The following is a 19677-nucleotide window of genomic DNA, read 5'->3' on the forward strand; positions in this document are numbered from 1 at the left end:
TGCTTTAAATCAAAAACAGGAAAAAGCACATATGAAATTCTCCATATTTACCCTAAAATAAAAACTATCAGTACTGCACATTCTGCCATGTAATCTCCACTATATTCAAAGAAAGGAGAGCAAGAACATCAGTAATCGAGATTCACCCCCCCCAAAAAAAAATGTAATGAGTACTTCCAAATACAGTACCATTACCACTGAGCACTAAATGCTAGTGTTAGTTAACACTTTAACAGTAGCAAATTAGGGGCTACTCACACAGGCACGTTTTTGCCTTCAATAAATTTGTCAATGTACATCCCACTCCTGATAAGTTGTCAGTTATGTTTTAGTTTAATCAAAACCAAAAAACATTCCATCCTGTAAAACATTTGCACATACAAAACTAAGAGTACAAAAGCTGAGATGGAAGTTTATGAATGAAAACCGATGAGGGGAAAAAAGACGACAGCAACCAAACACAACTGATTGTCTGCAGAAAGCGAAGTACCCAATTTGTAACCAAATTTTCATAGCAAGTGTTTCAACCACTACTGCCAATTTGCGCTGTTAGCCATCCGTATTCAATGCAGGGGGTCCTGCAGTCTCTCTTGTGCGCATTAACTGGACATCTTTGTCAGCCATGCAAGTATCACAACCCCACACCGCTGATGCTTCTGCTGTAAGAAGGCCATAAGCTGACTCAGTCATGCCTGTACAGATCCGATGAAACCATTTTTGGCAAGAGGCTTCACACAAGATGGCATCCTGGTCATCATTAACTTCATGTGTACAAATTCCACATGGATAGACGGGTTCAGAGGACGAGTGACCATGACGACTGGGATGAAGAGGTGTTTTGCTGCTCTTTTCAGAGTTGCATCCTTCAGCAGCACCTCGGGGCTGGCGGGACTTACTCTGCGTCCCATTTGAATGACCAGCATTAGTGTTATCAGCACTATTAGAATGGCTATTATCCTGATTTACCACACTGTTTCGAGTAACATTTTTTAGGTCACTGTTACCTTGACTCACAATGTCCTCTGTCCTGTGATGATGCTGATGAGCAGCAGTGTTCTGGCTAGATGCTTTGCTTGCACCTTGACTAAAGTCTTGCTTTTGTGCTGATGACTTTGTCTGGTTGTATGTGTTTGGTGGAGGAACAAAAGAATGGTTTGGCTCTAGCTGAGAACTTGGGAAATTTGGATTGTTTCCGGGACCAAAGTTAGATGGCACATCAGGGTGAGGTATCTGACCAGAATGGCCGAAGTTCTCACCAGGATTTGGTCTGAAATGCTGACCAGGCATATTGACATTTTGATTTATCTGACCGCTACTATAAGGTGGTTGATTCCCAAAGCCTGGATTATCGTGTGGACCGAAGCTGAAAGAGTGGGGTCGACTAAAACCCATTCCCACAGGGTTTTGAGGAAGGGGATGCGGTTGGTTTCTGAGGGAGTAAGAACCACCATACGGTGAGGACACCCTGGGCAGCATGTGAGGTGGCATTCTGAAAGTGTTATAGCCTCCAAAGCCAGGATAACCAGGATTACTAAAATATGGATTTCCTGAAGGAAGTGGTTTATAAGACACAGTATTATAGTTGTCATCAAATGGATTTGCAGCTACAAGGTGGTCAGAGCTTGGATTCGGCGGTGGAGCATATTCAGATGGAGGAGGAAATGATGATCCCTGAAAATATTTTAAATACAACATTTAAATTAGTTTTAGTATTTCCCTGCAAGACAGACCAACCACAAAGGTCCTGGATTAGCAGCAGCACTGCTAAAAGAACTGTTCAGCTGTTGTGTAAAGCTCACCCGCTGTACCCTGCCAGGCTGTCTGAAATTTCAGTACAGAGGCTAGAGAGGAGTTTGGGCCCCAGATAACACAGTGATTTATAGTAATTCCAACGTTTTAAAAATTGTGCAGTTGCACAGCCATGCTTCTGAAAATACTACTTGATATGTGACTTCTATTTCTTATTTTTTTACATAAGAAAAGCAACAATACAGAAAGCCATGTGTCACTTAAACACACGCACAAAATATTTCCAAATGAAGAGCAGACTTGAAGCGTTTCCTTAGTTTCATTTTGGATTCATTTTACTGGATATACGTGTCTCAAGACACCCCACTTCTATGAGGATACACAAATCTAATGTTACTACAACCTTAAAAAAGGTATATAGCATATAGGAGTCTGCATATAGGAATTTTCTATATTCTGTGTACCAAACAGAGGTGTCCCTTATGAGCACTCAGTGACAGTATACAGCCTGCAAAGCATAGACAGTAGGTATAAAATACAAGGATTTCTGGTTACGGAACATAACGAAGTGTTTAATGGAGCCCAGAGGCTGTTTAAATGTCATCAGAGTGGCTATACAATTGAATTCATCCTAGGCTAGCCTGTGGGGAACATCTAGCTGGTTCACCCTCACGCTAACTGTGCTCACAGAAAGCATTTCCTCCTAAATACTAATAAACTAAGATTGAATTTTTTTTCCCCCTCATTTCTTTCCCTCCCTTATATTTTTCCTGCTGTGCTGCAAATCTTGAACCTGGTAAGAAAAGAGAAGAAACTAACCTGCATGCCCTCTACAGTTATCACCACTTCAAAGCACAAGGAAAGCTCCACCAAGAAAAGAGGTCTGAAACCCTTAAATTAAGTGAGTATTTCTCAGAGCAGGTTTCATCGTGACTACTTTAAAACAAACCAAAAATTAAGAAAACAGATCCACATCTCAATGGAATCTGGATAGGTCTAACAGAAAGTGATTGTTTGACCTACATAAATAAACTTACTCTCACTGGGCAGTATCAAATTAACAGACACTCTCATCCAAAGCTGAATGAACACACAAAGGCAAATTCTGCACTACAGATATCTAATTGCTTTGGATGTTTTGTATTCAGGCTTCCTTTTCTGGAAACAGAAACTGTATTGAAATGCCAAATTGCAAGGATTCACTGGAAAGGAGCTGAACCTGCCTCACGGCTTTGGTGTGAAAATCACTTGGGGAATATACCAAGAGTTTGGTTAAAGCATTAACAAACTGCATTGATCCATTAGCCCACAAACCTATACATATAGGAATAACAGTAAGAAGAAAAATAGTCTCATGGCAACTACTCATGCTGTACAGATTTCTACCAATGGCTACGAAGTCATTAAAAGAAAGTCTGTCTCAGAACGAAATCCATATGGTAAAATGCAAGTTGTTGCAGTCTCACTGTGCTCCTCTCTTTATAGGTCTTTGGCAACTTACAGAGATTAAAATAACTGGTATTATGAAGATTTCAACTTCACTGTACAACTGAAATATTTTTTATGTAGCTGCTATTTGTGAGAATAGATGGATATTCTGAACAATGCGAGATAGTCGTACCAGCAAACAGCATCTGATTACACTATTTATTAAGAAATCAAAAGAACCAAAGGGAATTTACCTGTGTATTTGCTTTGCGCTTTTTCTTATCGGGGCTTCCGAGTTGTACTCCTGGTCCTCCTAACCCATCCAATCCACTGTCACCACCTATAAAATTTCAATCAGTGCAATGCTGCATTAGTTTTCTTACAGACTGTATTTCAAGTTTGCCTCTGTCTGTCGTAGCAACAGGCATCTGTTACAAACACAGAACTTGCATTAGTTCTGGTGCCTTACATTGCAAGTCCTTAAGGAGCAACCATCTGGAGGTGAGAGTATCTTCATATACAGCTATCTCACTGTATCATCACTTTAATGCCTGATTCATGCTCATTACAGTTGGAATAGACATTTCCATTTATTTTATATTTATCTGTCCCTTGGTTCTTAACATCCCCACCAGTTAGAGGTATTTCTTGTTTGCATAATGCATAAAACTTTCAAAAGAACTGCTTAAAACCACGCCTAAGATTCACCTCCCATTTAACTTACACAGACACAGCATTTATCAAACTCACTGTACTAATATACAACAGTACATTACAATATGCCATGAAGGAAAAAGCAAACAGCAGTAGATCCATCAGCGAAAACCACTGAAAACTTGCCATGTTGTTTAGACATATCTCCAGTTTACCAGATCTAAATTTCATTAAATGCAAGACTTGATCAAACAAAAAGACACATGCCAAAAACCAGAGGGGCTCTAAGTGAACCTGCCCTACTCTGCAGAAACCTCATAGAATAACGGAGCGTGGCTGCTCTGACACAAAAAGAAGTAAAGAACGTTCATTGCATTGATCACTCAATCAGACTTGACTCAGAGCAATACAAAGAGATGTCTCTACCTCATCTGGGATGATTCTTCTCCGTTCATAACAGTGGTACAAGGTCTTAAACTTGTATAAATCCTGGCTTTAATTTTTAAAACCCTAGGCAGACCATAGACAAGCAAAAATAATAAAAAAAATTCTAGTGCATTCCTTATTATCCCAGTCAGTCGCTCTTCAAGGGGCTCAAGTGGATTTGCCATCATATAGGAATCCAAAGAAAACCCTGAGCTGAAGTTATGAAAAAAATAATTTTTGGGTGATATGAGAGCAACACATGTTAAGATATTAATGTCATTACATTAAGAAACTGAACATTAATTCCTTTTTTCCCAGGTTGATTAAGATAATAGCTTATTTGCTCTTTTAAAAAAAATAACAGTGTAGAACAGTAAGAAGTGGGCAATCCAACCTAAAAACTTTACTGTTATTTGTTTAAAACTTGTATTTGGAATACAAGTCCAGCTTTACGAAGATGCAAGCATACAGCTGAACACACAGGTTTGTCTTTATTACCAAAAGCAACCTGAAGATAACTGTGAATTATCAATAGTATTATGCAAAGAAGCATAATGTACAACATTACACCGCTCTACATTAGACAAGTATTCCCAGCAGACAGCTAAACCAGCTTTAAACTATTCAGTAAAGTAACACAAAATCTCTTCTCACAGAGAAGAAGTCAATCTGCTGTATACAGACTAAAATATTCAACAGTTATTTCAAATACTCTGGATCAAAGGAGGCCTGACAAATTTTCACTCCTAGCACTTCCTTCCTCTCCCCTCGTTTTTGAGGTTTCAGGGAATTTACCAGTCCTACCTCAAGTAAGAATTAAGTTCTGCCTCTGCTTTAATAAGTACCTTTTGGCTTTGGCTGTCACTGTTGAAATTTAATTTCATTTTTCATTATATGTAAGGAAGATACTGGACATTCCAAATCAATGTCTATCAAATTAAATCTGAATTTCAAAGCCTAGGGCACAAAGTCATTCTACCCTCAGAGTAAGTAGAGATTACTCTCTTAAAAAACAAAAAACAAACAAACAAAAAAACCCCCACAAAACAGACTCTTTGCCTTGATTTATAACATAAAATTCTGCATATACTTAGTGTGCTATAAAGCACTGCCACTGCATTAACTGCAGATACTAAATAATCACAGCATAAAGTTTTACATGACAAACCTCCCTTAAATTCCAACTTGATAAATTATTTGCTCAAAACTGTCCCTGCACTTGCCCTTAGCACCTTCTCCAGCATTCCTATATGTTTACCACAAATTCAGTAGGAGATTGTACTGTGAACACCATTCCTCACAACTGCAGAAAATACACTCCTGTTCATGGTCCTGTACTCTTAACACATAAATGACACCAATCACTGACAGCAAAATATTACAAATATCCAGATTTCTTTAATAAATTCAACAACTAGCAGCAGATATTAGTAAATCTGTTATCAAGTAGAACACTGAGGATCACATGCAAGTGCTGTTTTACAGTAGCATACGTTAAAACTTCACAAAATTATGTACAAATTGCCTCTCTGGGATACCACTGTTCAAAAACATAAACATATGAATATTAGAATTCCTGTGACCAGTTGCACTGATTTCTACACAAATTACTTACATAGGTGAAGCCATTCACATGCCTAGGTTTGTAACACTGACTCCTACACCTGGGAAGGTACAAAGCTTTCGTATTTTCAGTTCTTGCTGTGAGGCAAATGATTTAATTTAGCCTTACGAATCCCTATTTTCCCCTGTGGATTTTATAATGATTTAATTTATACACGAAAGGAAACAGAATGTTAGTCCTAGCATACCTCCAAAAAAGAGTGAATAAGGGTCATTTTCATGCAGCCAAAATAAACTTTCCAGAAGTCACTTTTGGTACCTACCACACAGACTTTCATTAAAAAGCATACTGAGCGTTTTGGAATGCTGCACTAAGGGTGCAAAAAATTATTTCACTGTCTGAGACTAATTTTCCAGGAAAATATACAATCATTTTGACTGGGACATCATATACGTAATAGATCTGGAGATATAAATACATATCGGATAACTATTCCCTTATTAAGAAACAGACAATGTATTGCAGCCATTTACATTTGGGAAAAGGAGAAGTCCCGTACTCTTTTTTACTTCATACATAGACAAGGTAGACATTTTCAGTGTTGGTCACGAGAACTACAACTTGTAGTTTTGGTTACACATTAAGAGAGTATGACTGCATGCAATTTATGCCATGTTTCACATATTGCAAGTACACTACAGAGTATTTTCATACTCACTGACAAATGTCTGCCTAGGTTTTTACAGGATGGATGCCAGAGTCTTTTTAAACAGTGCTTTATCTCTGTAAGAACGTTCTCCCAAGAAACATAAATGAATGAATAAACTTTTTATTATAGGGAGAAAACTGAAAAGAGTTTAATTTCAACCAGATTTGGTGAGCCTATTCTGTGGCCCTGCTACTGTAAACAGTTTTGATATTAAGCAGTAATCGCATGGAACTCAGTGGGTAAATCAGGCATGTGAAACTGCATGTGCTTAAATATTTGCAGAATCAGGGGCTGAGAGTGAAGGAGTCTAATGAATCCCAGTCTCCTTTGTAATGCTGCTGCATATTTTCATTCTCAAGGTTGCAACCCAGCTGTTACTAGAACAGTTTCAGAAAAGCAAACTGTAAATCAATGACAATACGCATAGCAGAATCCACACCTTTCCCCACTTACCCAACCACAAAAAAACTTGAAAAATCAAGAACAATAGAATTCCAGGGTAAAACAGGAGGCAAGGAAAAGAGAAGCAATAAACTGCAGATCTTACCATTTTGCCATGATTTTCACCCAACTTGGTCACCCTACTGTCTTTCGTTATTTCATTCAGAAACGTGTTTCTGTTTTTAAGGACTACAAGGACACAACTACCAATATGTAGATCAACGTGCTATTGCCATTAAAGTCAGTTGCTCAAACAAAGTCGGAAGAGATACCGTATTTCGACCCTTCTCCTTACACATTTCAAAGAAAAGCATACTTCAAATCTCACTAGAGCCATGTGCCAGTGCTATTAATAAAGAATTTCGATAAATCTGTCATTTTTCGAAAACAGAAAAACAAGCCCCCAACTAGAATCAAGCACAAGAGCAAGACCAGGGGTAGAAGAGCAGACGCTCAAGTGTAATTTATGGGCTCTGCATCAACACTAACTCGGACATGTGGCACTGCCGACGTATTCCCTTGCACCAACACTATGCACGCTGCATACTAATGGACAGCACATCCAGAAAAACACAGGAGACATAACCACGCACCCGCACGCCTCTGCTCCCGGTCACACCTGCGCGCAGAGCGAGCCCCGAGTTTTGCATTTCAAGGCCCGGAGGCTGCGGGAGCCCGCCGGGCCGGGCCCCACCGCGGAAACTTATCGCGGCTCCCGCGCCGCCCGGTCCCACCGCCGCCACCAGCCGCAGGGAGGGACCGCGGCGGCGGCGCGGGAGGCCCGGCCCGGGCAGCGCAGCGGCCGGCTGGGAGCCCGGCGGGCAGCGGCGGTCGGGGTCCGGCCGGTACGCGCATCCCCCGGCACCGCCAGCTCTCCTCGTGGGAGTTAGGCCCCAGCAGCGGCCGCCCCCCCGGCCCTCCCGGTACCTCGGGATCTCTTCAGCGCGATGGAGTCCTTCTCCTGTTCCGCTGACATTACAGACCGCAGCGCATGGCTCCCAGGGAGGCAAGAATCGGGACTCTTTGATGCTGCTGCTGCCGCCGCCGCCGCCGCCGCCGGCCCGCACCCCGCCCCCTCCGCCCCCGCCTCCTCCGCCGCTGCCGCCCCCGCCCGCCGCTGCTGTAGCCGCCGCCGCCCCAGCAGCGGAGCTGCCAGACTTTGCAAAGTTTGAGCGCGGGGGGGCTCTACGGCGGCCCGCGGCGGGGGCCGGGCGAGGCGGCCCGCGGCGAGCGGCGGCCCGCTGCCCGGGAGCTGCGCGGGGGTCCGCGGAGCGCCGAGCCGCGCCGGGCACGGCCCCCGCCAGCTGCGGGCGCCCGCCTCGCTCGGCGCCCGCCGCCGGGGCTGCCAGGCCCCGCGGCCCCGCACAGCGCCCCCGCCGGCCACCAGCGCCGCTCACCGCGCCGTGCCCCGGCCGCCGTTGCCAGCGGGCTCCCGAGCCCCCAGGGGCGGCGGCGGCGGCAGTTCCCGCGGCGGCGGGGCTCCCGCCATGAGCGCAGCGGGACGCGGCGCTCCCCCGCGGGGCTGCCCGCGCCGGCCGCGCCCCCGCTCGGGGCTGCCGCTCCGAACAAAGGCGCCGCGCTGAGGCGCCGGCTCGCGGCCGGCCGCGCGCGGCGGCGGAGGGGCGGCGGGGCGGGCGCCCGGCGCGCGGCCGTGGGGACTGTTAGTGCGCGCGGGGGCGGGTGCCCGGGCACGGGCGGCCGCTGCCCTGACTGGAAGGGGCAGGGAGAGGCGGGAGCGGCGGCCGGAGCCAGCGCGCGGCTCCTCCTGGGCATTCCTTGGCCACGGTCATCCCCGTCAAGCGCCGAACGGGTAACTGCTAGTCGGATCTGTCCAGGCTGCGCGCCCCGGGTTTGTGATGGCTTCACCTCTTACCTCCGAAGCGACACGTACTCAACACATGTTTCTTGCTTCCAGGCTGCAGTTCCTGCTCCTCCTGGCCCGCGCAGGCATTCCGCTGAAGCGCCGTGCTCCAGCGGCTCACGGGCAGGTAGGTCCGCACTTGCTGGAGGACCCCCCTCAGGGAGGGGCTCCCGCCACACAGGGGTCACCCTCAGTCCGGGCTCTGGCCTGCGGGTAGCACAGAGGAGGCGCGACCCACGGACCCCAGCTGGTGGCCCTCCCGGTGTCCGTAAACCGTTCCGAACCCTTGAAAAACACACAAGATGATCGGTAAATCTCTGCAGGTGTCATGGTAATTTTTGTGGAAATACATTCTGCCACGGTTTCCCATCTGCTGAAGTGGCTGCATTTCAGAGATGTTACATATGGAGTCCTCATCCTTGATCAAAACTGTTAATCAACTGTATTAAAAATAATTGTCTTTTGAATGAGGATTTATCCTCCCTTAACTGGGATAAAAACGCCCAGCTGTAAAGTATGGGTGCTGCTCACATACCTGATCTGACAATACCTAGCAGTGCTATTTCTTTACATACCTTCTTGTCAGATGCATAGTTGGTACCTTTCCAACTATCCATCTGATATTTGGAACACTTTTTCTGAGAGTAAAGAAGTGATGCCTGTATAAAGGTTATCAGTATTACTTAGGTTTTGCTTTTACATTTAGCATGTCTAACTAAATAAAATGGAGAAAATAATTCAATTTATGTCGATTTTTGTCCTTCCCTAGACATCGTTTTTAGTTGTCCACAGTCTCTTACTTTGCAGCAATCCCAGAATGCATGTACCTCAAAGTATAGCATATTGCCAATATTCTTGTGGGATCTGCTGGTTAATTTTGTGTAATCTTGCTGAAGAGAAGTATAGCCTGTTATTAGCAAGGTGGGTGTGCGCTAGTCTATATTTGGAGGAAGATGTGTCTTATCTGTGAAGAGATTTGCATTTTCTGTGATGGAGCTCGCTGTAGGCCTAGATGATTCTCCCAGGACTGCACGAGCTTTTATGCAAGGCTGCCTTATAATAGCATGTAGACTGTAATTATGGATGTGCAGATTGATGTCACTGAGTCTATAAAGGTTCCTAGGGGGAGATTGTCTGCATCAGAAATGTGAGCAGGGAATTCAGATTTAACCCAGTGCTCCAGTTGCAAAAGATTATGTCTGTTTTGCTATTCATCCAAATTCAGCTTTAATGTCTGCTTGGGTCTTTAGTGAGTAGTCTGTGAGAATCCTGTTGGACTGACCTTACGCTTCTAAACCTACATTGGAAATGGCTGATCCAGTGTCTGAAGGGAATTAATTCACTTGCTCAGGTGCCTACACCAGCATCTCAAATATTCCCCGAAAGTCTATGAAAGTTCTCATTATCACACATCATTCACCACCTGATAGCCTCACTGCTCATTGGTTGTCCTTAAAATTACTCCAATATTTCTTCCTCTCAAAAGTTGGCATTAATTAAGAAAGCTTAGGGATGCCTAGTAGCAACCTTCCAGCACGGAAGTGCAGGTTACCAAGAAGATAGAGACAAGCTCTTTACTGAAGTGCATAACAGGAAAATGAGACTTAGGGGTCATAATTTGAAACGAGGTTCTAACTGGCTATGAGGAGGAGGCAGGGAATTGTTTTGAGGCTAAGCAAGCACTGGAACAAGAAACTAAAGAAACCAGAGAATCCCAATCTGAGAGGTTTTCAAGACGTGACTGGGCTAAGCACAGGATAGCCCGGCCCAAGTTCAGCGTTAACCCTGCTTTATGCAGGAGGTTGGACTCAAAGTCAAGACCTCCCGAGGTCCCTTTGAACTGTAATGATTCTGTCATTCTGAAGTGATTTTCTCCTTCCACAATAACCAGCCACACAGAAAGCTTGTGCTCCCTGCCAGAGTACTCAATGGTGAACAAATACTATTTAAGTATAGAAGAGCTGGTTTTTGTAACTTGTAGGTTGGTTTCCTTTTGAATTCAGGTTAAAAAGAAAGCTACGAAAAGTGTCTTTCTGTTAAATTACCAGTAGGTGAAGAAAGTTCTTTTACTAATCATTGTCACAGCGTCTGAACATTCAACACTGCATTACGTTGTCAGGAGAGAAACATCAATGAGACATGGATCCACAACAGAGCATTAACATCTAAAGGGTTTTTACTGCATCTTTTCACATGTATCTACTGTGTATCTTCAGGAGCAGAGCAGTATAGAAGCCCATTTTGACAGCATATGAACGTATGCAAATGGGCTAATAGAAATTTACTGACATTAAAGGAATTCAAAAAAGGAAAAAGTGAAAGATTTGTTCTGTTTGATTTTATGGGGGTCAAGATTTCATCCCAGAAGAATAAGATTAGGAAAGAAAGAAGAAAGCCTGACATAAGAAGGCAAAAAGCTGGAAGCAGGCTGAACTGTGTAACTGCCACTTCCAGTAGTGGGGGAAAACAAAAAAGTTTTCCTCTCATGTAAGCTATATATGTTCTAAAGTAAAGCACACAGAGCTTTAACCTGTCAAGTTACTGTGATTTATCAGCTCCTCACAGAAGCTACCCTACACAGCGAGACAGAAATGGACCCTGGTGCAATGGACATGGACCTGGGGGTCCAGCAGGCTCATGCAGAAGGGCAGTACATCTAGCCTGCCTGGGCAGTGCCAAGGTATGGCATGTGCACAGCAAGATCTGGCAGCACCTGTGCAGGTTTTCTGGCATGTGGACACACAAGCCAAGCAGCCAGTAGTCTCTGCCACCTGGACAGAAAGTGTAGAGCTGGAGAAAAAGGACACTTAAGGAAATTTGGATCGTCATAGCCTTAGCTCGTAACAGTCTTTTAGCATCAGTAGATTTTATCCCCCACCTGCCATGAGGGAAAAAAATAAAATCAATAATTCATTTTTCTAAAAGGCCCTTTGTCATGTTATACAAATTAAAGTGCTAGTTTACAAACTTGTACATTTTTCAGAATACTACTGTGATAAATAGGCCTATTTATCAAGGCTGGAGGAAGCTTCTGTCAGGCCTGAGACAACACTAAAGGTCTGGATTCGTTGTTACAGTAGAGTTACACCTCCTGCAAACTCATTTGTTCTCCTCTTCCACATCTCCCTTTTTCAGGGTAGTAAAACTAAGCACATGCATGTCTGTAAGTTACACAGAGATGTGCTTTTTATGCCTTTTTAGTCTAGCTGGTTATGCAGCTGGTATTGCTCTGGAAAAAAGTGTTAACCATGTCCCTTCTAGGTCTATCAGATGTAGAGCCTCTCTCTGCCAATCTCAGAGATTGTAACTGTAACTGAACCCGTTTGAGCACCAGTCATTGAAGCTATTTTAGTGCAAGTTGCTTGCCTACTGGTGAAAGATACATCTGTTATGGTGATGTAAACCAGGTCTCACTAGCCCATGTCTGTTTCATTTCTGCTTTTAATCAACAAAAATTAAGACTGTCCAAACTTCTGCATTAACCATTCATCCACATAATATAAAGTACAAAACAAAATCTAATTAATTGTCCATGTTTCAACTTTAATCTGCAATGAATGCAAAACTCTTTGTAGGATTGCTTTACAAGTTAGTCCATGAAAGAATGTAATATTTTTTTCTGTAGTTCCTTGTGTTAATTTTCTTCTATATGATGCATGATATATCTTGAAATCAAATAAAAAGCATGAGAATGATCATAGAGTCACGGAATGGTTTGGGTAGGAAGGGACCTTCAAGATCATCTAGTTCCAACCCCCCTGCCATGGGCAGGGACACCTTCCCCTAGATCAGGTTGCGCAAAGCCCCATCCAAGCTGCCCTTGAACACTTCCAGGGATGGGGCATCCACAGTTTCTCTGGGCAACCTGTTCCAGTGCCTCACCACCCTCAGAGTGAAGAATTTATTCCTTATATCTAATCTACATCTCCCCTCTTTCAGTTTAAAGCCCTTACCCCTTGTCCTATCACTACACACCCTTGTAAAAAGTCCCTCTCCAGCTTTCTTATAGGCCTCCTTTAGGTACTGGAAGGCTGCTAGGTGGTCTCCATGCCTTTGTCTAATCACACAGCAAATCACTGGCTGATGAAACACATTTTTCTAAGCTTTGCAAGACAAGTTACTAGTGGACCAATCAAAATATGTCTCAGAAATGTGTACAAAGGGCACTCTAGTGTCGTATCTATACTGGAACAAAATTTTTAAAAGTCAAAAGCAATATCTTCAACAGTCCTGAAACTCTGCGAGACTAAATTGATTTATTTTGAGTGCATGCTTACCTTGTCAACTTACAGTTAAAATACAGCCATGCTCAAGTATTTCAAGAAAAAAAAACTGATGCATCAGATTCTCTTGCCAACACCACATATGACTTACAAAGTTAAAACCTACGATTTACCAACAGTTTTAAACTATATAATATTATAGCTGATAAGTAAAAATTAATAAGTATAGTACCTAAACATTTAAAATATGAAGACAGACATTGATTCTAGGAACTTCAGTTTCAGTGCTGTATTTATTTATATACCAAAGTACAAGTTTTTACAAGAAATCCAGTGGGGGTGTGTGTATATATGCATTTAAAAACCCTCATTTGATCTTCAAGTCACCAAGGAACATAAGATTTCATTCTCCTTTACCTCTAGGATAGTAAAAGAGAACTTTCAGTTTGCCATGTTGACATTATCAATAGAACAATTTTAAAAAGGGACAAATACACGTTTAACAAACCTCTTTGGGCTCCTCTGCAAAATGGACTACTACCTGCTCAAAGAAGTGGTCGCCTGTTGAGAAATGAATAGTGAAATGGGGACACTCTGTGGGGAAATGAAAGCAATGCAATTTTTTGCTCCTTCTGGATTATCATCTTTAATCCTTTACATTTTCCTGTTTATCACGATTTGATGAAAAGAGAGGGAAGCGTTTAATTCCTGCTCTTAACTCAGTTCTCTCAAGAGCCCTTTCTAGTTTTCTGCAAAGGCCACACTGATCTTTGCAATAATTGGTTATGAATCTGCTCTTGTATCCAGACTCTCAAGGACTTTGCTCAAACTTACAAAGTTTGTTGCTTGTAAAAACACAAGGAGGCCTTGTCCCAGGCTGTCCTATGCATCAGTGCATTTGTAAGTAAATAAATTTAGGCTAAGACTCTTCTGAGATTCACGTTGCAGAACTGGCAAAGTGAAATCTTTGCCATAAAACTAAAGGAGTGGTAAAGCTAACTCTAGAGGTAGCAGAGCCTCTGGCAGAAACAGCTCTCCAGGCTTCAGCACTGTTGTGTGCCTACCCTCTCCCCTCAGCCTGCGCTTCAGTGAGAGCCTGGGGCAGGCACAGAGCGTCCTGAGCCATACGTACCTGCCTGCTTGCACTAGAGGGAATCTTCCTGGACATGCTACCACCAACAACTTTACAAAGTTTTTCAAGTCATATTCATTTAACAAGATCTATATGTTACAGAAACTTCCACACACAAAGATGCATTTGTTTTGTGGTCTGCTTTTTATGGTTTTGGAGAGTGCAGTTCACAAGGCGCTGCCTCTGGGATGGATGAGGCCTGTCGAACATTGCTGACTGAAGTCCTTGAATTTCAAGTGCTAGGACTGCTTGTCGGGTCAGAGTTACGAACACATGGAATCTGCAGCTCAGAGAATTGGGCAGAGTCACTGAGAGAATAGCAGAGCCACCCTTAGTACCTCTGTAGACTGTTCTGGATTATGTGCAATGTCCACTTCGTGCAACTTGTAGCCACACCACATTTGCTCTACCCCTAGTTACAGATTGGTAAATAACAGCTTTTTGCACTAAGGAAGACAATCAGTACCGCTTTGCTATAGTCAAAGAGCACACGAAAGAACAGATTTAATCCATTCATTTGTGATTCACTGTCTTCCATTAAAATCGACATGTATTAGTAGAGACAAAATACTGAAGCTCAATTCATGGTTACAAAACTCCAAGTCAGATTTAGAGGCCAGCTGTTTTTGATGTTGCTGTACTAGTTTCTCTTTGGAGGACTCTGTATTGGGGTTTATGGGGTACACCTGATCTCTCTAAAAAAGACATGGATAGTCAAGAATGGGGACAGATTTTAGCAAGAACATGTCTGTCAAGAGGAACAATTAATCCTCAGTCAAATTATATCACTTGCCCTTCCCTCTGTCTGGATCAGTAATTGAGTTTTTCAACAATAATTATGTTTCTTTGAAATTAAGAAACAGGATGCTCAGAAGCAAGCTCTATATTAAACAGCAAACAGCACCAATCTCTTAGGACAAAAATATGATTAATGTTTGCATTGGGTGTAGGTGGCGTGGTTTTGGTAGCACAGGGGCAGCAGGAGTCGCCTCTGTGAGTACAGATGAGGAGCAATAAATTAATCTTCCCCAAGTCAAGTCTGTTTTGCCTGTGATGGTAGTTGGTAAGTGATCTCCCTGTCTTTATCTTGATCCATGAGCTTTTTCATTTTATTTTATCCCCATCCTGTTGAGGAGGGGGAGTGAGAGAGCAGCTTGGTGGGCATCTGGCAGCCAGCCAAGGTTAACCCACTATAATGTTACAGACCTTCTTACAGTAAGACCTCATGTATTTGCAGTAATTATCAAGCATTTCCACAATTAGCAAGTAACAAGGAAATGTAGTTAGTAGACGATCAAGTGGACTGCTACATAACAGTACATGCTATGTCTTTTTTGGTTTGTTTTTTTTTTCGGCAACTATAGCTTAGTCTTCATTTTTACGGAAAATATTTACTGGAATGCAGTAACAAACCCTCTATTTTGAACAAGTAACTATGTCTGAGTAATAGGAGATCTGCTGGGAAGCAGGAACCAACTAGTGTCTGAATTTAGAAGTTTGCAGACTGTGAAAGGAAAATGCAGCTAAACCAGAAAAAAAAAATCAAAGCAAACCAAAAGATATCACGAACATACCATTGTCAGAAAACGCAGTAAAAAAAAACCCACTATGAAATCTCAGAATTCTGCCATCCTTTAAGAGGAGATAACGAATCAAACTTAATTACCTCTTTTGTTTTTTGTGCAACAAAAGTAGGGAAGAACACAAGAACAGATAACTAACTATGCCTAAGTACACTGTGACCTAGTTACATAGATGCTGCACTCACCCATTACGTCTGAGAGCAGCTTCCCTAATCTGCAGGCTAAAATTCACATGAAATCCAGGATTTCAAGAAAAGAATGTGGAACTAATTATTTAAAATATATGCACTATCTGTCCGCAAACACCAAACTGGATTAAATTGCTTGACATGTATTATGCCTAGTGGGTACGATTCAAAATCTGAAATTTACAGACAGACACGTTAGGGTGCTATGCATCTGTTCCTACGGGAACCCTGTCATTTAGGCATCTGCAACTGCAGGGCTGGGCTATAAGTTTTGGCCCAGCTGAGCTACAGAAGAGAAACATAAACCCTTAAAACCCTGTTGAACACTAAACGAAGTTGTGGAGCGCTCCTATTAAAACGCTGTTTCCAGTCAACCCAACTACAAAAGGCAACCTCGTCACTTGGGCTGAGACTTCTAAATCCCAGGCTCTGACGCAAGCCAGCACGCTCTTCTGGGTGCCAGGGTGCCCATGCCATCTCCACCCACTGCACAAAAGCTAATCGCACAGGGGGGTCCGTGCTGTTGTAAGCCTCGAAGCCTTTACGATGGCAGAAGTGGGCTCTTGGGTACTGACTGTGATTCTAGGCTGTGCTACAATGGCTGCTAATATGCAGACCTTCTTCACAAATTTCTTCTTACCATGTGTAGATCACAAAGCTAGAGATCCCATGTATAAAAAATAAGAGGGTGCTTTCCTCTTTAGTATAGTAATTTTTCTGTGAAGTGTTGTAAAAGCCAGTATCAGAATTCTTTTCTGTTATGTTATGTTTCTGGTTGTCTTGCTTTTGATTTTGCAGAAGAATTTTAATTGAAATACTTAGAAGTCAAGCTTGGAGTTAACTTATCCTTTGAAGTTGGAAATCTTGATCTCAAGGGATTCATTCTGCCTTGACTGTGGGTTTTGCGTAAAGCAAAGCCAGATTGTTTTATTTGGTAGAGACTGAGCAAGCTGTTACTGACTTTTAAATATTCAGGATCTATTCCAAAGCATGATGGTTGCCAACATGAATGATACAGTTTTTAATGGAGATTACTTTTTTTTTTTAATTTTACAGTCTGTGCTGTAAACTATCTTACTTCCAACTTCAATTTCATGACCTAATATAAGGAAGGGTATGAGTACGTAGTTCAGTAGGATTGTTTTAAGCGAGTATGACTGTAAACTGCAAAAAGTGAGAGGGCAGCATATATTAAGCTCTGCTACTCATCCCCCGGTGATAGCTTTCAGCAAACCAGAGGGGTTAATTTCCTAGACCAGCACACCAAAATGCAAATTGTTAAAGGCTGGAGCGAGCTGTAGTGTGAGCAACACTTTTCCTGCTTTCATGTGGTGCAACCGCCTGGCAGCCTAGCCAGAAATCTACCGCTTCACTCATGAAAATCTTTATTTTTTCCCCAGTGTACTGCCGTGCAGATAAAAGGAAATTCAAAACCATTCTATTAACATGACCTCTGGGGAGTCCCCAGTCTATTTCCAGCTAAAGCAGAATCCAGTGTTTTAAGCACTGATTTAAAACTTCCCATGGAGCAGTATAATAAGAAGCATACCTCCAGTCACCCACAGAAATTCACTTTCAGCCTTCAAAACTGCAGTTGATGCTTACAGTATCTAGCATCTCCTGGACCCACCTGGAATTTTGGTCAGCTTCCAGTGATGCTTGAGTCATTTCCCAGAGAAACCCTGAGGAACCTGGACCACTTTGCAGCACTGCTGGAAAACCATCTCAGCTGGTTCTTGCAGGCCAAATGGGGATTCATGCCCGACAGTAAGGGCAGAAGTCTCTGGGGGGGCAGCTGGCACCCAGATGTTTGCCAGCCCCCAGACCTCTATTGCCAGCCAACAGAGCTCCTACAGACTAGGGATATCTGTGCATGTTGTATCTTTCACTGAGGCAGAGCTAGATTCTGAATTATTTACATTTTCTGCATGTCTTAATGGTGCATTCCTGTGTAAACAGGATTAAGATGATGGGATTTAAATAAAGCTTACACTCCACTTTCAGGCAGAAACAATATGGGATCGCTTTGTCAAATCTGAGCTTGTTTACCTGGGGCTCTAGCATGCAGGTATGTGCAGAGCGAAGGGTTCAAATCCCATCCTCTGCACTGTGTGGGGAGGAAAAGGTGAAGCCAACACTTAGTACATTAATTCTAGAAAGAGTAGGACACTGCAATGTGGAGAGCAAAAGCATTAGCACCTACAGTTTCTCTCTTACTGACAGAGGATACACTCTACTGTCCAGCACCAATCCTGCTGTAGATGAAGGAAAAAGGGGAGACAGACGGGACTGCACAGTGCCAACGTGTATTACAAATGAGATACGGCATAGGTTATTCCTGCTGGTAACAAATGCTTATGCATCCCCAAACAGAAAACCTAACTGGATTTACTTGTAAATATTCAGCGAAATAACTTGAGGAATAAATGAAAGGACAGCAGATTTTTTTTATTTTTTTTTTCATATATAACAACATGCGAAGTCTGGCTTTAGGTGCAAAGGAGATTCCAAATCTGCAGTCACCAGATCTCCAGATTTGGTGACAAACTGGGCTGGTTTTCAAGATACATGTTCCCAGTTTAGACCTTGGGGCAGCCACTTCCCTTAATGTGTAGTGCTCTGCACAACATTAGCAGCCAAATACTGGCACAGACCCTGCTTCTCAGCAGAAATGCCAATTTTACCTCCCGAGTGAAAGGATGAGGACAGGGAGAGGAATTAACCCATGAAGAACTGCTGCTCACCTGTTGTAGTGCCAGGGGTGTTTCACATACCGCAGTCCTGATGCATTGCCACAACTGCACAGAGTCCTTTCCCTCCCTACTCCCTGCTTTCCTGCTTGCTGCAGGCCGAGCAACCTGCAAAGCATGGCAGAAAGCTGGCCTTCGTATTCCAAGGTATTGGTACTTTTATCCAAAAAACAGATAAGCAAAGACTTATGTCACTGATAAACTAAACTATTAGTTTTAGTTTGTTATGCTGTTATTTCGATTAATGCTGTTATTTCAATTAATGTGGCCATTCAACGTAAGTGGCCCACAGAGCTCACCTGCCTGAAGCTCGGACACACAGGTTGGTGGCAGATTGCAGACAGGTAGCACAGCATCAGGTCACAAACCAGGGCTGTTTTAGAGCTTTCCTTTGCAGTAACAACTCCGTGAAGGATGGGGCTTTACTATTTATTTATTGCTATTGAGAATGAGGATTCTGGACTGTAAAATTTACCCGTACTCATCAATAGTAACGTAATGAGGAACTGCAGTTGGTTCCTGTTCTCACCTAGAGAATGAACAGCATCTCTGGTGGACTACACTGGTAGAGCTTTTGTATCACTAGACAGTCCAAAATTGACTGCTCCCTAGCTATTTGAAATTCTTTGTTATCTTTTTAAATTTAATTTATTTTCTATATTTAAGATGATGCATTTTTTACAAATACTCTGTTAAAATACTTCATTATTTTTTCAGCATTGGTTTAATTTTCTTAATTACCTCTGAATAATAATTGCTTTCAAGTGGCAATTGGTAATCAACCTGCTGTCAATAGAAACCTTTAATCCCTATAGAACATAATTTCCCCACCAATTTAACCTGACTGAATTTCATCTAGGATATAGTCATTTATAAATAGCAACTTGCCTTTTGACCAACAGCAACTGCATTTTCATAGTCTTGTCAGACATTGAAATACTGGGTTCAATGGTTAGCAGGCATTAAAAT

The 19677-nt window shown here is 42.7% G+C and overlaps 1 protein-coding gene across 1 annotated transcript; it reads right to left on the reverse strand.

Annotated features, from left to right (window-relative positions):
* Nucleotides 1-549: 549 nt before the first annotated feature.
* On the reverse strand, nucleotides 550-7947 carry PYGO1 (pygopus family PHD finger 1). Its single transcript, XM_086620503.1, has 3 exons — nucleotides 7899-7947; nucleotides 3432-3517; nucleotides 550-1671 (listed from the first exon to the last, which is right to left on the reverse strand). The coding sequence occupies exons 1-3, from the start codon at nucleotides 7945-7947 to the stop codon at nucleotides 550-552; spliced, it is 1257 nt and encodes a 418-aa protein (XP_086476629.1).
* Between the last annotated feature and the right edge of the window lie 11730 nt (nucleotides 7948-19677).

The sequence above is a fragment of the Tauraco erythrolophus genome, chromosome 14 (genome assembly GCF_009769465.1).
Source record: "Tauraco erythrolophus isolate bTauEry1 chromosome 14, bTauEry1.pri, whole genome shotgun sequence".
In the NCBI taxonomy this organism is placed as follows: Eukaryota; Metazoa; Chordata; class Aves; order Musophagiformes; family Musophagidae; genus Tauraco; species Tauraco erythrolophus.

Bases quoted from the DNA above. Each gene is read 5' to 3' on its own strand.
- PYGO1 (XM_086620503.1), bottom strand. From the start codon at position 7,947: ATGTCAGCGGAACAGGAGAAGGACTCCATCGCGCTGAAGAGATCCCGA. The intron at 3,518-7,898 runs GTACCGGGAGGG...GAAATTTTATAG, and splicing joins CGCGCTGAAGAGATCCCGAG to GTGGTGACAGTGGATTGGAT. The intron at 1,672-3,431 runs GTAAATTCCCTT...AAATATTTTCAG, and splicing joins AGCGCAAAGCAAATACACAG to GGATCATCATTTCCTCCTCC.